The 19821-nt window shown below is 36.3% G+C and overlaps 1 protein-coding gene across 5 annotated transcripts in view; it reads right to left on the minus strand.

Moving 5' to 3' along the window:
• Window positions 1-19077, minus strand: part of RFTN2 (raftlin family member 2) — a 33427-nt gene extending 14350 nt beyond the window's left edge. Inside the window, exons 1-8 of one of the 5 annotated variants that reach the window (XM_075756252.1) lie at window positions 18944-19077; window positions 18333-18479; window positions 14035-14218; window positions 11843-11954; window positions 9478-9790; window positions 6296-6496; window positions 2336-2457; window positions 1119-1222 (exon numbers count right to left, since the gene is read on the minus strand). In XM_075756252.1, the coding sequence (XP_075612367.1) occupies window positions 1119-1222; window positions 2336-2457; window positions 6296-6496; window positions 9478-9790; window positions 11843-11954; window positions 14035-14218; window positions 18333-18471 (1175 nt within the window). In that variant the 5' untranslated portion in view covers window positions 18472-18479; window positions 18944-19077. Of the gene's footprint in view, window positions 1-1118; window positions 1223-2335; window positions 2458-6295; window positions 6497-9477; window positions 9791-11842; window positions 11955-14034; window positions 14219-16232; window positions 16349-18332; window positions 18815-18943 lie in introns of those variants that run through there. The other 4 variants (XM_075756251.1, XM_075756254.1, XM_075756253.1 and 1 more) reach the window with 4 other exon arrangements.
• Window positions 19078-19821: the final 744 nt, after the last annotated feature.

Consider the following 19821-nt stretch of genomic DNA (forward strand, 5'->3'; position numbering starts at 1 on the left):
AAGCAGAACTTGCCCTATTGTTTTACCACGATTTCTCCTGTCTTTGCATTTAACCAGTAGGCTAAAATCAACTATTAAAAAACCCACAGAAAAAACAACCCCCAACATCTATTTCGTGACCAGAAAAACCTCCTTCTCACATGGGTGAGTTGATTTAATTATGTCAAATCACTTGAACAAAATTCCACTTTCTTGGAGCGGTTCTCTTAGAACCTTTCATTCACATCCTTTTTCATGCTGTCTTGATTTAATACAGTGAGGTCTGGATTCAAAGATTACTCAAGTCACCCACTTTTTCCACTGTCCTTAATGAGCCCTAAACCATGCCTCTGTACATTTGTTCATTTTCAAACTTTGGCAATCTTAATCTAATGGAAGGAGAATTAAAAAAAAAAAAGATAGAAACAGAGGTGCATGCTTAATCCAGTATTTCATTTACCATTTTTTAGCTTGATATTGTAAAGAAAAGCACAGTACTTTTTTTGTTAAAACCAAAACCTTACAGGGAATCTAGGTCTGTTACTTAGTTCTTACATATATAGGGCCCCCCTCAGTCATCTAAATAAATATTACAGTAAGAGAACTGAAATCCAGTAGTTTGGTACTATATTTGAAATGAAACATAATGTCTACATTAAAGAAGAAAAATAGGCCAATAATCTGCTGGATTAGCACATTCTCCTCCCTAATTTCCAATAAATACTGCATGACTGTCTTGTGACAACATGACTTCTTACATAGTCCAAACCAGTCATTCACCAAGGTCCTAAATTAGTGAAACATTTCAACACTTGTTTAAACTTGAAGCACATGAGTAACCCCATTGCCAGGGATTGGGCACACGATAAAAGATTTCCAAAATAAAATCTTTAATGTTTAGCTATAAACAATTTATTACAAATTTCAGATTATTGGTCTAGTTTGAAACTCACTGAAGACAGTAGTCCTAAAACAGTGTGGTAAAAAAAGATTCCACCATAATGCTACTTACATCTCAAGTTTTATATGCAGTTAATATTATTAGTATTTTTCTTCCTTTTTCATTTAAGTACACAAGTAATCACTTGATAGTTTTGAGATGCATACACCAAAAATGCTGTAATCTATTGTTTGAGTACCTGTCATGTCGTACAATAGGTGTAGGCAGGACACAGGTCAGGAGCCATCCAAACTCAGCCAGCGTGTGCAATAAAGGTCCATAATCTGTTTTAATTTCACACCCCTACATTAATAATTATAAAAAGTAGTAAAGAGACTCTGTACAGGTTTTATTTGCATTTCTATACAAGCTACACCAACTCTTTTGTCATTTATAACGAGACAATCCTTTGAGATGACATTGAACTTTTTTGTTTGGTAGAGATTCACTACTTCAAACTGAAAATAATTTGAAAAGTTCAAGACAACAGAAGACTACGGAAACAAACAGAATATTAACTTGAGGTATAAGCCCTGATTCAGCAAGACGTTCAAAGCACATCTCGCTTGTTAAATTTATGTTGCTAAATTAACGCCTGAAACTTTTTAAACACCAGAACAGGTGTCTCAATTGACATATTTAGGTTTTTACTTCACATCCGACTAACAAGCATATCATCTAGCTATATACTTAAGGTTTTTGGGTTTGGTGGTTGGGATTTGTTTTATTTGGTTGTGGGGTTTTTTAAAATATGCAAGGTCTTAGTTTTATGCTGGTTTTTTTCACATTGGTAAACGTATTGAATATTGAATATTTCAAAAGCAAGCCCTTAGTATCCTCCAACAATTACTTTCAGATGTCATTAATTCATACCAATAGTCTAATAATATAAAAGTATTCAAAAACATTACATAATTTTATTGCTGTACTATGCTACAGTAGTACATGCAAGTTGATTAGGAAAAGTCTTTCATATTTAGCAGTAAAATTTTGTTAAGAATATACATCTGAAAACCATACTCAATTCACTATCCATTTTTTTGTTCTTAGTTTTTGCTACTTTTTTCCCCTTTTTATTTAAAAATACTTCAGAACATTGTCAGTGGAGTTGCACCTGCTGAAATTATGTCTAAATTGGTCTGAAACACACACATTTAAAAAAATTCTTTGGTGGTTGTATTTGTTGGTATGAACATTTTGTGTCAGGCCACAATCCCTGCAGCATATTTCTTTTATGCATATTGACCAACGGCCACAGGCCTGACTTCATTTTTATGATTCAAGGCTTTAGATTAGCTTATGCAAGTGGCTTCAACAAATCATCCTGAATGCTTATCAAACACTGGTACAAGCATTCTAAGGAAAAAACAAAGAAAAATCTAAGTAGGAAATAGCATCGCTAAATCACCAATTTACCTCAATGACTGTCCATTGTTCAACAACTATTGCATCATTTCCTTTCCTGTTCGAACCTGGAACCCCAGCACCTTCTTCTTCGTAGATAAATAATCCTTCTAAAGATTTGGGCAGATAGTCCCCTGTGAACATAAGGACAAATATAAACTGAAATATAAAGTTTTAGATTTGTATGTTACTGAGATGTACATATGGGTTGTTTTTTCTCATTGAGCAGTCCTCTAAAATAAAACAAACTGAGACAACAAATAACTCAAATTTGTGGATATTTCTTTGCCTAGTTACAACTTGGTGAAATATGCAAGTGTGTTGGGTTTGGCTGGGATAGAGTGAATTTTCTTCACTGTAGCTGGTATGGGACTACATTTTGGATTTGTGCTAAAAACACTGTTCATAGCACAGGGATGTTTTCGTTACTGCTGAGCAGTGCTTACACAGAGCCAAGGCCTTTTCTGCTTCTCACACCACCCCACCAGCAAGCAGGCTGGGGGTGCACAAGAAGTTGGGAGGGGACACAGCCAGGACAGCTGACCCCAACTGACCAAAGGGATATTCCATACCACATGACATCACGCTCAGCAATAAAGCTGGGGGAAGAAGGAAGAAGGGGATGTTTGGAGTGATGGCATTTGTCTTTCCAAGTAACTATTATGCGTGATGGAGCCCTGCTCTCCTGGAGATGGCTGAACGTCTGCCTGCCAATGGGAAGCAGTGACTTAATTCCTTGTCCTGCTTTGCTTGCATGCACAACTTTTGCTTTACCTATTAAACTATCTTTTTCTCAACCGATGAGTTTTCTCACTCTTCTGATTCTCTCCCCCATCGCACTGTGGTGGGGAGCAAACGAGCAGCTGTGTGGGGGTGAGCTGCTGGCTGGGGTTAAACCATGACAACAAGTCAATTTAGGATTCAAAACCTCTTTTCTATACAAACTGAAGTATGAACCATTTCATTTTCTCAAAAGCATTAGCCACTTCCATGCTCAAATCTGAATTCCAGTTTCCTGTAATAAACAGGCACAAACCCTGTTTATTCAGCTTCAATATTGTACGCCTGATGATAAATGCAGCTTTTGGTGTGGTGGGAGAGAGCATCAAGATGAATGAAGCATGAATTGCAAAGCCTAGCTACTGCTAAACACATACATAAATGGCCACAGGAAGAGCCTGAAACAGAAGTAATTGTAGGAAGATTCCTGATGGGAAGGAAGTTTCAGAGCACAACTCCCTGACTCACTTGTTGAAGCCTGACAGTATCCGTTTGGCCCAAACTAAAGCTGTGCATCAAATCTTGGTTCATTTTCTGGAAGTTGTGCTATGTAAACCAGGAATTCCTGGGGGGTTTTTTTTGAGCACGCTTGTTAATGTACCATTAAATACCAGCTCTTTATTCATAGTATTTTTTACTATATTGGATGTAGATTTATGTAGTTTGAGCTACAATTATTTAAATACTTGCATGCATATACTTCTTCCATGCTTTTGTAGAGATATTTGACATATTTTTAGTTTACACATAAATATAGTGTGATTGTACGTGGAACTTTATATATGGCTTCAGGCACAAACATATGAGTATCTGCATAACTCCTAATAATTAATAAATGCTCAGTCTTATAAATTCATGGACTTTGATCTTTCTTCAGTGTTAAGGCAGTCCACCTAGAACATGTTAGAATATTTCTTTTTCCTATCATTGTTCAAACATGATAGAGTAACTAAATTTTAAACAGTTATTGACACAAGACACCTTCACTCAGGAGTAATTTGAGACAAACTTAATTCATGAGTGTGTCATGTCAAAGTCACCTCTATTGAAAAAACTTCATGTACAACTAACTGGTTGACCTGCACATTCTGTCAATTACAATAGTATTACCTTTGTTAATATAAGTACTAAAAAAAAGTGCTGCATGACAGATAACACAAACCAGAAAAAGCAAAAATATTGCCACAGCACTTGTACTAATCTTAGGTGCTTCTATGATCACAAGAGCCTCCAAAGCAGCTACAAATAGACCCACATGGCTGCTAAAAGAGAACTTACCTGGATTATTCTTATGACTGCATCCTCTTTTGGCAGCAGAACACAAAAGTTTGTAATTATTGAGAATTGACAATTTTTTTTTTTTAATTCTTTTTATGTTAAGACTTCCTCCTGCCTTAAACTGGGTATTGCATTTTGATCCTGGTAGCAACAGAATTCTGCTGACTCTGCAGAACAACTGTAGATTCCAAACCAGAGGAGGATTTTTGCAGCTGTCTGACTTTATCTAGTTTTTTTATTTTTATTAAAACAATAGCTAAAAAGTGCTCACTTCACTAAAGCTGTATAAAAGGATAACTACTGCTAAAGACATCCCACAGTCTAAAAGCAAACAAAAGTGAGGTGAAGATGACAAACGTACATGCAGACACACAAGAAGTAGTTCTAGTCATGAGTGCAAGTGCTTAAATACTTTCTTTCCCCAGAAGAGCATTTTAGGTTTCCCTCTGTCGGATGCCAAACTTTATCTAGTTATAAAACTCTCCAATGTTCACCTCAAGAACAAACATTTTAGCTCAAGAACTCAGCAGGTAAATTAATTCTTACTGTGGTTGCAGATACTTGATCAGCTGCAGAATTCCAGCCACATAGTGAGCTGTGCCTTTGAATATATCCAGTTTAACTCAGCAGCGTCCCACTCATTAGTCTAACTGAAACACATACCAGTCAAGTGGGGCTGAAGCAGAAGCACCAGCTGCTGCAAAGAGGCAGCATAAAATCCCCAAGTCAGTCAACCTGGGTATTAAAGATGGGATAGTTATTCACATAGAGAAGAGCAGACAGCTACAGGGGAACGGGAAGACTGCAAAACTGTTGCTGGACAACAGCTGCAAAGATTAACTTCAACAGCTGTCAAAAACACCCCTCAGTGTATTGTAACTTATCTCCAGAGAGTTATTTTCCAGCTCTAAAAAAATCTATATTGAAAACTAAGAGTCTGATTTCTCACCTCTCCTCCCCCAAAGGAAACTTTGTTCTTCCACTGACTTCAAGAGATCGGAATTATAATTTAGGAGCAAAAAAGATGGCCAATACAAACTGTGCCATTAGACTGTTTATGTGCACAAAATATGCAGTTTGAGAGGGAATAGCTGCCAAATTCCATCTGAGGTAAATATAGCTATGTTGGTGTGCTTGTGTTCCTCTGACAATCACTACATTTACTTTATTACAGAGCCACAGAAGTGCAGTAATTCAACAAAGCTAAACTACTGAGAACAATGAAAACTGAAGAGTTCTCATTCAGGGTTTGATTTTTTAAGAGCCCGCGTCATCTAACTTCCAAAGATTTCAAATGTTTTAAACTTTTTTTTATTTTTATTTAAGCCTTTCACTAATCCAGGCCTTGTGAAGGGGATACTGAATGCTTATCATTTTAAATCAAAACATCAGGAAAAAATTAAAGCATATCATAAATATAAAAACTCAAACCCCCAGTAATTCTACCCTCCTTGTATAATTCATGTAAGATGCAGATGTAAAATGACTTATGAAAGCCACTTTAATACATTAGTAAGTAAACTGCTGCACTTGATAATCAGTCTTATATGAACATCAGAGAAACATGTATCTAATGATTTTTCTTCCCCCCATTATCTTTTCCTTTAAAAAACAAAACAAAGAAAAAAGAACTAGCACGAAAGGTCTATTTCATTGTAACACTACACTATCCTGCTTTGGAAATCCTCAATTTGATAAAGCGAAGCAGAAATTTCAATTATTCAGAGCTACAACTGCCCAGAAAACAAGTTATTCTCTTTCCAGGTATCAGATTCTATAAATTTACAATGACTATCTGAACACGTTTATATGTTGCCCTTCACAACAAGCAGCAAAACATGATCTACTTTTTGCAAATTACGTAGTTCTACACAAACAAGTAAAAGTTTCATGCTATTGTGGGACAGTACTCACCTTTAGAGGTTTCCCAGTGTACAAAAGAATCAATTAAGGACAATCCTTGTTTATAATAAAATGTGGTTAATTCTAACCAGTCGGCTTCCAGTGTACTAATAACTGGCCCCTTTCTTGATACTTTCATAGACAAAACACCTTCATGATAGCTCCAGCAGGTAGAATCATCATCAAAAACATTGAAGACTGTGTATAGCTTGTCTGAGGAAAGGAAAAGGAAGAGCAATGAATCTCTGGAAGACAGTGCTCTGAAATAAAAATATTATAAATCTCTTACTGCGACATGGTTTTCCAATTTTAAGCAACAGTGTTAAGAACTGTTTCCTGATGTAATTGTACTCAGCTTGCGCCCTAAACACACTCAGGACAAGGTGCGAGGGGGGTATGCTCTGGGATACGAGAAAAATTTGAACATACTGGGTTGTCACTGGACCTTTTAGGTAGGTGGGTTTTGCATAGAGAAAATATACTACAGCCAAGAAAAACCCAGTGGAAAGAGACTTCATTTTTGTTAGTCACGGAACTTCTGACTACAAATATTTGCAATTAATATAACTGAAGATTAAAGACAATTTTCTAAATTTTTAAATATTAGGAATGCCTTGTACAGTATTGACTTACACCCATTATTTCCTGAAGATTACTGAAGTAGTGGTATAATTAGTTGCCTACTGGGGTTTCCCACACAATAACTGATGAGCGCGAGTTAAGCACACAAAACCTGCGTATCCTCAACTGCTTTTTATATCTAGGCATTAATACAATACTATTACAAAAACAGAGCCATAAACAAGCATTCATTAAAAATTAAAATTCACAAATCCATATCATTTTAGGAAATCACTGGTGAAAAGTTATGAAGTCCTAGATATGTAAATGCATTCTATAAATACACTCACACATATGTTACTGCTATGGAGAAATAACACAAAGCAGTTGCCAAAAAGTGCTCTCAGATTGTCTAATACTTCAACATTCGAGCAGCCTAAATCAACACAAACAAACCTTTAGAAAGCAGAGGTATTCACATTGCCAAAACAAAGAAACATGGTTTAGATGACCCCATTTCAGATCCTAGTCTCTCCAGGCTCCAGAAATAGAGGGAGATTTCCAAAGTAGAGTTTGGACTGTAAGTAGTCTGACTCAATCCCTGGGAGAACCCTTGTCTGTTTTGAGAAGTGTTACCACACTCACTGCAAATGACATCAGGTGACTGGAATAAGGTAGAGTAAATGGAGGACAAAATTTTGAACTCTGTCACTAAGAGATGACTCGCCTTTCCATACAGTTTTATTTTATCACCTCCACGGTGGTTGTATTAGCATAAACGTGTTTATCCTGACAAACCTTAATTTCCTTTCCCATACACTAAAGTGAGATTACTTTTATATTTGTTCTTCAGAAAAAAATAAAGTTCCCAATACAACTATTCAATTGATTATGTCTATCAAATTTGCCTCTGCAAGTGGTATGTATATTTATAAATCATCAAAATTTATGATTTTATTACGACCCCCGAGTCTAGAACTCAGACTGTTTTGCATCTTTTGAGCAGACCTAAACAGAAATAGCATACTGAAGTGGCAGTACATGCCTACATGCATGTAGACTTACTTCGAATATTCACATCAGTATTTTTTAAAAATGATGGTTACATACAATATTTACAAAGAAAGGTGGTTAAGTTTTTCTAAGTGTTGTCTTAGGAACTCAAATAACTTTACTGAGTATTTGACTACTAGCAGAGAAGCCTGGCACGTTCTTGCCCAAAGCTTTTTGAAGAATTTCCTGAGAACGCTGCATGTAGGGGATGGACTGGCTACTCATCTACCTGATCACACCAATCTGTACAAAGCTCCTTAACAGAACCGAGAGTTTTCCACTTTTTGCTACATATCACAAACCCACTTATTTCAAGCTGTAAGGAAAGAGTTAAGCTTTAACAGATCATGCTACAAAGGCTCAGCATGTTGTAGGAGAACTGCTTTAATTCAAGTGTTAAAAATAAGAGGGACATTGATTATCTCAGTGCTTAGAGTCATTATCCTGACAGTCTACAAATTGGAGAGGGTGCTTAACTCTTAACAGGAAAGTGAAAAGGTTGCTTTTGAGAGCAATTAAAACATGTCCAGCCCATCAGGGAAGAACCTATTATGTCAAAATACAATCTGACCTGAAAGTTTCATGCTGCCTGCTTTCTACACAATACTATCTTGCATTAGTTCTCATGCTTTAGATTACTACTTCTCCTCCAACCAGGAGGCCTTAGTGCTTCAGTATCAGAAGTCACTATTTCAGACAATCGCTGACACAGACTACACTAAGTATTCTCAGATTCTTCTACAACTAAGTTTTCTACCACCAGCATTTTTCAGTGATGCTCTTCCTTCCTATGCAACTTTTTAATGCTTCCTTTTCTCTAGTGTAAATTCATTTTGTAACAATTATCCTCTTTGATTTCATGGTCAAGGCATTAATTAAAGTGATCTCTTTCAGGATGCTTCTTGAAGGCATGTTAACCAGAAAGAATCCATTATGAACGGATTTGTTTGCTGTACATTATGTGAGTTGGCTAGAAGCACGTAAAGTTACAGCTCTAGCTGGAAGGGGATCTCTTTGTTGTCAGTTTTGAAACAGGCAGGGGAACAGGAATCATAATATAAGTCTTGGAAATCCATTATACCTTTATGATTTAATATTAAGTGACAACTATATGCATTTACAAAAGTGTTTTAAAACAACTGCATCCTTCTAAAAGAAAAAAAGATTTTAACTATCACATATTTGTTATACACATATCAAGCAAAAGCAGCAGTTTGCACCACATTTAAAACCAGAATTACACTGTGGGTGATTTTTTGGGGGTTGTTTTTTTTTTTCTTCCCTTTTTCTTTCAATTACAAACTAGAATTTTGACAGTACATGCGTAATAATCTATATAAGAACTGAAATATTTTAATATATTACCACAGTTCACACATACATAGAGCAGAAGGTAAATATTTCTTCTGTTTCCTCAACTGGCAACTTTTTTAGAAACATGTATGCATTTAAGGAAAATGCATTGTCCAAAACCAGCATTCGATACAACAGAATGCTGGGGTTTTTTCCCCCAACACCTTTTTAAGGCAACAGCTCAATAAAACACCTTATTTCTGCAACAAACAAGCAGCATTGCTTACCATCTCCTTTTTGTGATTTAACAGGGCTGAATTCTTTTCCAAACTGGAAATCTGCATCCTGTAACAGGCTGCTTTCTCCTTGCATTTCCTCCTCTATCCCACTCTCAGATGAGTGGCCACTCAATGTCCCTTCATTCCAGTTTTTATAGTTTTCGTCAGAATTCTTTCTTCTGTGTTCCCTATTTCTTCTGCCCAGCGTTGATTCCAGCTCTGCACTTCCATCTGTGCTTGTTCCATTACAGGCTTTAGTTTGAGGAAAATGTTGTGTTACAAATCCCACAAACTTCTTTCCTCTTTTAGCAGCTTCATTAACCTGTATATACAACAAAAAATTATCTGCAAAGTGATTTTAGAGCTGCACGTAACTTTTTTTAAAAAACCTCAAACTTTTATATACACCTTCTGTTTAACTGAACTGCTGATTTTCAAGGAATAAAGACACAACACTGTACTACAGAAGGGTGGCTTGTCCTTGTATGCTGCCCGTGTTTCAAAGTAAACAGAAGTCTTCTAGCACGTCTTTGGACTCAGGCCAATAAGGTGGCCAACATTGATACTGACTTTAGTGTATATAAAATCCTTCATTTAGAACAAATAAAAAATATTTTACTTGCTATGTTGCAGTGATAAGCAGTATACTGGTGCAATAAATAGTATTGTTTCTCTCAACATGTGATACCAGTCATACTAAAATTACTGACCACTAATACTATAGAAATATCTATTTGTCACATGTCATGATTCATGATCCCCTGGCTGCCTTACAGGCTACTCAGCTTCACTATTACTGAGAATAGCAAAGGAGCAGAGAAAGAAATAAGCCAGAAGCAAATTAAGACCCCCTTAACTCTGCTTTCAGCCAGCAGTGGGTCTTCTTCTCTGCACTGCAGTCTCCACGTACAACTGTAGAACATGTGCCACCTGTGGGATGTGTTTGTTCTTGGAGGGAGGGAGTTTTTTGCTGGGCTAAGAAGTGCTGCCATTTAGGAAGGTGATCCCACTGGCATCTCGTGCTACAAGCTCCCCTGTGCAATAAAGTCTTTCCAGGAAAATACAGAAACCCCAGTACAGAAAGGAGAAGTCACCTGGGAAATACTGGATTAGTGAGGGCAGAGAGAGAAGGACCTCTACCCAGTTAACTCACATAAACTATTAACCAGGAGAGTGAGTAACACTCAAATAGCTGATGGTACTGCAATCCCTTTTTAGTACCATGATAGACTGAAGTGTTACCATCTACCACCATTATGTATGTACAGCAGTGATACAATATATTGATCACTGTAATTATACAGAGCTGCTGCTCTTAATACAACCAAAATAATTTTAAATGCAACAAGTAACATGCAGAAAAAGAGGTAATATGACAATCTTTTTCCTGAAATGCCACAAAATCTTTGGGTTCGGATCTTTAAAACAAATTATACTGGATTGCTGGCTCAGTCTTTTTAAGACACTGGGAGCATTTTAAAAGCAAGTTATTTTCACTTACTACTTCTGTTCCAGATTTGCTTGCAAGACTGCTAATTTCAAGTGTATTTTTCCTTTAAATGTTTGTCTGGCATGCTATATGACCAATCTGGCAATACGCATCTAGTATAAACGTGTAACAGAATCCCATTTTAAATTTTAAACATCTGAAAATTTCAAAATAACCCATTTAGAAATTTTAGACAACTCTGTGATAATGTCAAAGATCATTAAAGATCTCCAATATGCTTTTTCCTCTACTTCTTTCCTTGGCAACTAACGTAAAAGATATCACCCTAACTCTTGTAATAACAATAGTTTCCTGTTTCAGCAAGTCTTCAATTTTGCAGAGGAAGTGAAACAAAAAGGACCAGAACTGAAGCTTGCATTCCAGTGGAAGTTAGGTTTTCTTTAGCCACACAATATTTTCAAAAGCTGTGCCAAGTAAATATTTAATACAATTACTGTGTATTTTGTATTTCTGTTAAAGAATGGAAAAAATCGTAGAAATTGAATACATTCATGTTCTTAGGAATACCTTACTTAACCCAGAACAACATAAAACTTCAGATTATTTTTTTTTAATATTAATTCCAGAAAGAGCTATTTACAAGCATTTTATAAAGACTGACTGAGGGTTTGGGCCTGATTCTGCTTTCAGTGGTGTAAGTGGGCAGTCTCCCAAAGCTTTACAGGTCTCAGTACTAAGTCCTAAATTAGAAAAAGCAACTAGTGAAGAAAAATAACTCCTTTTGCATCAAGAAAAGACCTTGTAGCTTCTATAAGTTAAATCAAGCTTAAAACTCAAAAGTAAAAAAAAGAAATAAAAAAATCAACCACTAAATGTATGGTAGAAATAAAAATCTCAAAATAAGTTTGAAAAAACCTTCATTACCTTTTCTAACAGTTCTTTCACTACCTCATTTGTCAGTGTTTCATACATTAAAGGACATTCCTCAATCACCAGCCTGGGGTGCCTTTGTCCTCTGGATGCTGCATGCTTCTGGCTAGAACACAGAAAGAAAGCGGTCTTTGTCAGTAGTTTGCTGCTAACTTGGGCAAATGCTTGCATATAGAATTCTCTTCTTTTGGAATAGTTATGAATGAAAGCCTGGCAATGCTTCTTCATGCTTTTATTTAGAGCTCAGTGGTTTTTGGCATTTTGTTCTGTTTCTTACTCTAAGTGGCAGGTACTGTGTATTACAACGTCAGGGTAAGAATATTAATATTTATTAGGAATTTCATCTGAAAACTGTTAATAGACATCTTTTGGAAACTGAGCTTTATTGACTAACAGCCCCAGCTTTTGGAATAAACGAACCCCAAAATCTCTGATAATGCAAAAAACCCCAAATTTAAGCTATAAATTTAACAAGCATAAAACCAGATTCAGTTTTGTAGACAACACGTTACGAATAGAAGTGGATACTTTTACACTGCTAACACACTGCTGTTTAGTTTGTGTAACTAAAGCAGAGTTGCAGCTACAGAATGAAACACTGTGTAGGCAAAGACTAAAAATACAGTGCAGAAACAATTACTTTGTGTTAGGTAATGTTTAAATCACTCAGATTTGAGAATCCAACAAGTTTTATCTAAAGTCAGAAAACAGTATTCATCATGTTTTATCTAGACCCAGTCAGGTTATTATACACCAAATATTGTTGTCTGAGTATCAGTAACATAATGGGATTTTTATTTGATGTTTCCTTCACACAATCTTTTGCTTAGGAATGAAACATTATTGAGACACACAAATATAAAAGGTAACTTTCCAGACAGTAGTCAGAGAAGGTGTATTTGCCTATAGGATAACCAACATAAGTACACATGGCACCTGCATAGGAAATCGGGAACCTACACCCAACAGTTTCACATGTAGGCTGCAGGGTCTTGTCCTTCACCTGTTCAAGGGCCTAAAGGTTCAAACCACAACTTCATAAGGATCCCACATCTACAGGGATAAGGTGAATTGTGCGAGCTGTGTGCTAGCAGTGTCAGCTCTTGGAAGCCTCAGCTCCAGAAAGCAAGTATTCAGCTTTTCTTACTCAAGCATTGGCTCACATGGACAAAATTCACCTTGTCTGCAGATGAATTTGTAAAAGGTGAGTTTTATGAGCAGCAAATACCATGGACAATGATTGTATCAGCAAAGCATTTGAGAAGCTCCCTCAAATGAACCATGTTTTACAGAAGTATTACTGGAGTGGCAGGAGGTATCTTCCAGCTCACACCCTTCTGGTCTTCCGAAAGAAAATGAAAGAACCTTGGTGCATCGCACTAGGACTCAGGAGAGAAGGGGAAGCACAACAGCTCTTAATGCAATAAGAAAGCCACTTTTCTAGCTATTCAAAATAAGAACAAAAGGTTATAACCTTTGCATTCAAAGGAACTAATGGTGAAATTTCTTTGTACATTTTCTTTATTATCACATGGTGATTACAATGCAATGAAAACAAGAGTAATAAACAAGACTATAGAGCTGGAACATAAACACAAACTCTTGACTCTCCCTCAGTGTCAAAACCAAGCTTTTGTATGCCTCCTAGTCACAGAATTATTTCCTTCTTACTAAGAAGGAAAAGTAAACTACTTATCTCTGACAAACTAAGGAATTCACACTTTATAGATAATTTTCCCTGAGTAATGCTCTTATGGGAAAAGTGAAAACACGAGAGTTTTGAAAATGAAATAGACAACACAGACGTGAAAGAATTTAAAGCAGCCTGTTACTCTCCTAGTGTTTTGTTTAATCTTGGATTTGCTGCAGGTTCTAACACAGGTGATACTTTATTTTAAAGTTATATTAAAAAAGGGTAAACTGACAATTTATCTTCCCACAAATTATGATAAGCAACCTTTGATTTTTGTTTGGACATTTACAAAGGCAAAATAAATGTTAGCCTATTGTGTGCTTAGGGTTAATTAAAACAACTTTACTAATTTGCTCACCTTTCTAGACAACGAACAGTTACTTGATTCTCCAAGGTGCTCATTTGAAGTTGATAGTAAGTTATGCATGCTGAGCAATCCACTTACAAATGGCTTAAGTAATGGATCAATATATTCAAATTATTTCACTGTTACCTTAACTTTAATCGTGAAAGTACCACTCGATACATGTGACTTGCAGGGAAATTCCTTCTACGTCCAATTGGCAGTATAATAGGATGAACAGCTCCTACAACATATCCTTTGCTGTAATAGTCTTCCACCTTAGATGCTATATCCAACACAGAATTGATCTTTATAACTTCCGGATTTGAAGAAGCTAAAAGCATTGAAAGCAGAAGAGAAGCACATTAGACTATGTATGTTCATATATACTTTTTGAGTGAGTTCCTTTTATATAACCACACAAAATATATCCCAAGGCATCTACCGAAAAGCTACAGTTCTATTTATACAAGGAAAAGCAGATTCACAGCTGATTCAGCAGTATTCAGCTAGTTGAAGTATATATTTTTACAAGTTAATATGATCTATTTTTAATCTATTTGGCAACACTTTCTACTGGATCTAGATTTGCCAAACTAATTTAAGAGTTGCATCAGCATCTAAACACGTAAGAGGTCTGTACTTAACGAGCAACTATTTTGTCTAGCCAAAGCCTTAAACATACTGAAGCAGTATCCTTCAAAGTTGTGAGGTGAATTCCCATACAATGAATTTAAGCCTAGAGTAATTGGTTTGTTTTTCTTAAATACTTTTTTTTTAGATCCCTAAGAAACAATCCCTTAAGCAAGCTATATGGTATCAGTAATTTCTAAGGAGGATCCCTTTGAATGCGTGCAAGCATTTCCAATCAATATACAACAGGTAGGTACTACATAGCTATTGGGGGAAACTACATAAAAGGAAAAACTTTTTGGAGAACCTTTTTTTTGAATGGTCTGATCCACAGCTTTTGCGCAGAGAAAAGGAACGCCTAAAACTCAGAAACTAATGTTTTACAACACTGAAATGGTTTTAAATACCAACTTTTACTAAAGGGAAAAAGGAATGGAGGCCTACTTTGTATGTCACCGTAATAGCCTTAACAGCTCAGAAGCTATCAGGATAAGCCAGAATAATGTGTAGCATAGGAAATGCACACTATCAAAACATATCACTAACAAATATTGACAGTTGATTGCTGATAACTAGCGAACTCAACCTATTAATGTAAACTCTGCGATTCTGAGTCACAGGGAGAGGGCTGTTGCACTTTCTTGTGCTACCTTGCCTTTTTTATTTTTTAAGCAGACAGTACATCACAGCCCTCCCTTTCATAGACAGATGATATTTTGCCCTTAACACCTCCATCCCATGATTCCATTCACAGTAAATCCAGGAGATATTTAATATGTATTGAAGAAACAACTGCTCTACAGTCCACAAGCAAAAAACCAGGAATGTATACAACATGATCATCACTTCACTGATTTTGCAAATGTCTGAACCATTTTTCATCAAGCAAATTTCCTTCCTGATGTGCTGTCAACAGGTAGCCCAACTAATTTTGCAAATAATAGAACTACAGCTAACTTGCCAGCTTTATAGTAAACTTCAGATGCACAGTATTGAAGATCATGACAAAACAGGTACTGCATACATATTCATACTATTATTCAGAGTGGCAAGAACTTCACAGCATGTCATCTTAGTGGGGTGATGTGAAATACCCTTGCATCCATATTCTTTCTTTTCCCTAATAGGAGAGTTGTAGAAAAGGCTAAGCATTTTGTCTGAGTAGGAGTATTTAAACTATCCCTACTTTATGGTTAAAGTGACCTCCAAAACCAGCATCTGTTTTTGTAACTGAGATATGCCTCATGATTGAGATAGTACAATTTACAATCCTTGATAGGCATTTAAAATTACACTTCAGATTTCACTGTTCCCTTTTCTTTGTACAATTCAATCCCATCAAAATAAAGACTGGCTGTAATTTTCTTGTTTGGGATTGTCCTGATGCAGAAGAATCTCCACGAAACTCAAAGCTGATTTTTACAGTAGGGATGGCAATATTTTGGAGACCAGGAAGGGAGAAGCCAAGGTACAATACACTGCTGGTAACTAGTAAAGATGTGCAGGGACTCCAGCCAGTGAATTTAGACTACAGCACGGTTGACCTAATCTGCATCATGGCTTGGGAGAGGATCAGGGACTCCTCAAAGTCTCCCCAGCAGGCTCATTTCAACTTCACATAGCATGAATCTGATGAAGCAGAGAATAAGGCATATTAAACTGAAATAATGCATTTATGCTTGCTATACTTTTATCTTATGCAGGATATAGCTTACTGTAGGATCTTATAAAAGATACTAAGCATAGATTTTCTGTTTCACTTGGTGCCAGATCCAGTGGTAATAAGTCACTCAGGCAAACAGAAATTTCAGATGTTGGGTAAGATCTTGCTCTGGAAATCAGCAGATACAGAGTACCATGAAGACTGAACACACAACTTGACAGCAGAGTTAAAACTAACTTTGGTCTCAAGTGATAAAAAGCTCTCACTTGAATATCCTTTGGCTAAATGAAACCTAAGTAGCAACAAGTATGTGAGCAAGTTGATTGGGGTAGAAAGGAAAAAAACAAACCAAACAACCCCAACATATTTCCCACAGTACTTTAGCCAATCCCACATTTCAAAGCAAACAGAATTCAGAAATGCCTCCAAGACAGTATATTCACCATTTTTTTTCTGTATTCATGATCTTAGCACTAAAAGTAGAGATCTCAAACAAAAATATTTTAAAGTCTAATACAGACACAGCTAGAATGATTCAACAGAAAGGTACCTGTGCTTACAAATGCACTTGCTTACAGTTAGAAACCAAAACAAGTTAAGCAATTATCCAAAACAGATTGCACTGTTATTTAGCATTCATAATTCCACAGTAAGTGACTGAAGCTAAGCACTTTTGAAAAAATCAGACTAAACAGAAGAAAATGAATCTTTACTGCTGAAGTAACAGGTTATTAAAATAGAGATGCACTTTTATTGGCACTTGTTTGATGTTCTGAAGTCACAACCACCTCTACAACAAATCCTTTATACAACACTTCCAGAAACTTTTTACTTTAAAACATAGCAAACCTATTCAGAACACAGACTATTATTTAAGAACACTAAATGCTCTTCAGTCTCAAAAAAAAAGTTTTAGTATTCTTTCTATTATCAGTCAATTAGTAGGTAATTAATGTATGCATTAGACAGCCTAGCTTTATTTCCAGTACATTACCACTATTACTCAACACAAAGTTTTGTTTCTTCAAAAAGAACAGTGAGATACTCTTTTTTTGTGTAAATAAAGAGAACAACAAATGCAATTGGAAGTACTATAACTTAATAGAATGTGGCTTCTATTAGTATCTTGCCATTTTTCAATGAACAACCAACACACTTTTAAATAAAGTGTATTTAAAAATATTACTACAGTCCTTTAAGTTAGAGTTAAAGCTAAGCAGAGGCCAAGTTATGTTTTATGAAAAAGTTCCTGAAAGTGTAACATGCACTTAACCTTCTCCCTTTATCAAACACCTTCTAGCAACTGCATTTATTTCAAATCCTTGTTATTAAGAATTTCCAGTAGATTGGGTTGCTATAAAATGCAGGTTAGTACAAAGTCACTGCAGAACTGAGCTGTCTGTTCTCAGAGGGCAGCCATCTGGGCTTGTTTATGTTTTCAACTTTGTGGAACAGGGAGTTGCTCTGTTAGAGACGGGACACCCTCGGGAAGGAAGTATCCCACAGAGCACTGTCTGCCTCTAGCTATGCATACAAATTTTGTTTCATTTTGGTCATGATTTCAAAAGACTATTCAACAACTACAAGTTAACCATTTGGAAAATAATAGTAATACGAAACTGTAGCACACTAAAATATCTACCAAGAGACTGGGGTAGGCGTAAGAGGGGAACCTACTCCTGGTACACAACTAAATAACAGACTTACTTCTGCATAAAGCAACAAGGACAATGACAGCCTGTTTTTGGAAGTTGAGCGCATTTTAGAAGATTGTTTTTCAATTAATGCTCTGGCACAGTGTATTTTCTGAACCCTCACGCTGAATTCAAACAACCATTATTCAAGTGAGCATGGATAGCAGTAACTGACTCACAGGAAACCAGGAAAATCTCTAGCAGTTTTCAGCCAGCTTCCTTAACAAGGACAGTTGTGTAATTTGGAGGGTTCAGTTAAAAATACTTCAGTAGTTTCCATTGTAATTTTATCTAAGTGAGGACTTTCGTCATGATTTGTGTTTCAAAATAAAAGTCTTATGTTTTGCCTAGCTTTGATAAAAGTATCTAAGACTTACTGTAAGTCAAACAAGACAGAACTAAGTTAAACCCTATTCCTTGCTTTGTCAGAATAGTAAAGATGTAACATGAAAAGATACCTTCTAAAGTAAAATCCAGCAATACATATTCAAAAGCAGAATCCGTCTTTGTTTCCACTTGTGGTCTCTTCAGCGTAGAAAAGATTTTTCCAGGGCTGCTATCATCTGGGTCTTCCAGCTTTCTCAGTCCGCACCCCATGGCAAGATCTGCAAATGATTAAATCGCAGGAAAAGGTGGGGGGAGCAGCAAGATCTGTCGCTCTCACTAGACGGGAAAAAAAAAAAGTAACCAAGTAATTCCCTTCAATTTTGTTTTCTACTAGCCGTAAATCCAAATACAGAAAAAGTCCAGTTCCCAAATCAAAAAGCGAAGGTACTTTCCATTCATTTTTTTTATATAGAAACAGTTAGCCAATGATGATTTCAAGCTACAAACTTGGTAAGAGTGGGCTTGATTTCACAGCAATGTTAGAGCTGCTACAAACTAGCAGAGATTTTCCATGCCACGTCAATTTACAGCCAGCCCCCTATCAGTGCTCTCTGGCAGAGGACACCAATAGTGCTTTGTTTGTCCTTCTAGACTGACTGGGTGAGGGGGGGTGGGTGGCGGGGGGGGGGGGAAGAAGAACTGAAAAAGAAAGTTAGAGCAAAACTTGTCTGTAATTACTTACCTCCAGAAGTTCTACTCAGCTGCAGTAGCAAGTCAGAGGGGAAAAAAGCAAGTTAGTCAGAATGAAAGAATGAGAAAAGAGCCTCAACATGGTTGGAGACGAAAATCATTTCCAGAAAGGAAGTCAGCTTCAAGAGGAAATTGCTTCTGGCATCTCAAAGGGTAGAAAAAGTAAATGAAAAGCAGTTTAGTCCTTATTTTAGATTACAAAGTTTGGTTCGTATTTCCTTTTCACAGGAGCTTTCTTCCAAAGGAAAAAAAATGTGAATATAGCGTATGATGTTGTAATAATGTAAAAATATGTAGTAAAGAAATTTCTTGTCAAGAAAATAATGTATGAATACAATAAGCACCTACATCACTAAAAATCAGCTTATGTAATTGGTCTTGATAGACACCAAACAGCAACAATGAAGTATTCCTCATTTCAAATCAGAAAGACTTATATATGAATACAGTTACAAGATCTTGTTCCCCTTTTTTCATGGGTGTTGAACAACTGAAATCCCCTTCTCATGTCAGGCTGACCTCAGCTTGTACAGCCACAGACTTCCACCACTGTTTCCCAAGCATATTTTTCTCTTAAGTCCTGAAAATTTAGTGTAATTTTAAGTGCTCTCATTCCTCTTACATTAAGTACTGCAAGTCACTTATAACTATATTACAGCTGATGCAGACCATGATAATTGCATGGGAAAACAAAGGAAGAGTAATAGATTTTTTTTCTAAGACCTTGTTACTGCCAGGATGAGCTGTTAGAAAATTTACCATTTTTAGACTGCATCTAGAGAAACTAAGAGTCATCTAGAGCAAACCAGATATTCATAATGTCATTTCAGATACAAGGAAGTGCACATTTGAATTTAAAAAGCTTTTTAC

The sequence above is a fragment of the Balearica regulorum genome, chromosome 6 (assembly GCF_011004875.1).
Source record: "Balearica regulorum gibbericeps isolate bBalReg1 chromosome 6, bBalReg1.pri, whole genome shotgun sequence".
Taxonomy (NCBI): domain Eukaryota; kingdom Metazoa; phylum Chordata; class Aves; order Gruiformes; family Gruidae; genus Balearica; species Balearica regulorum.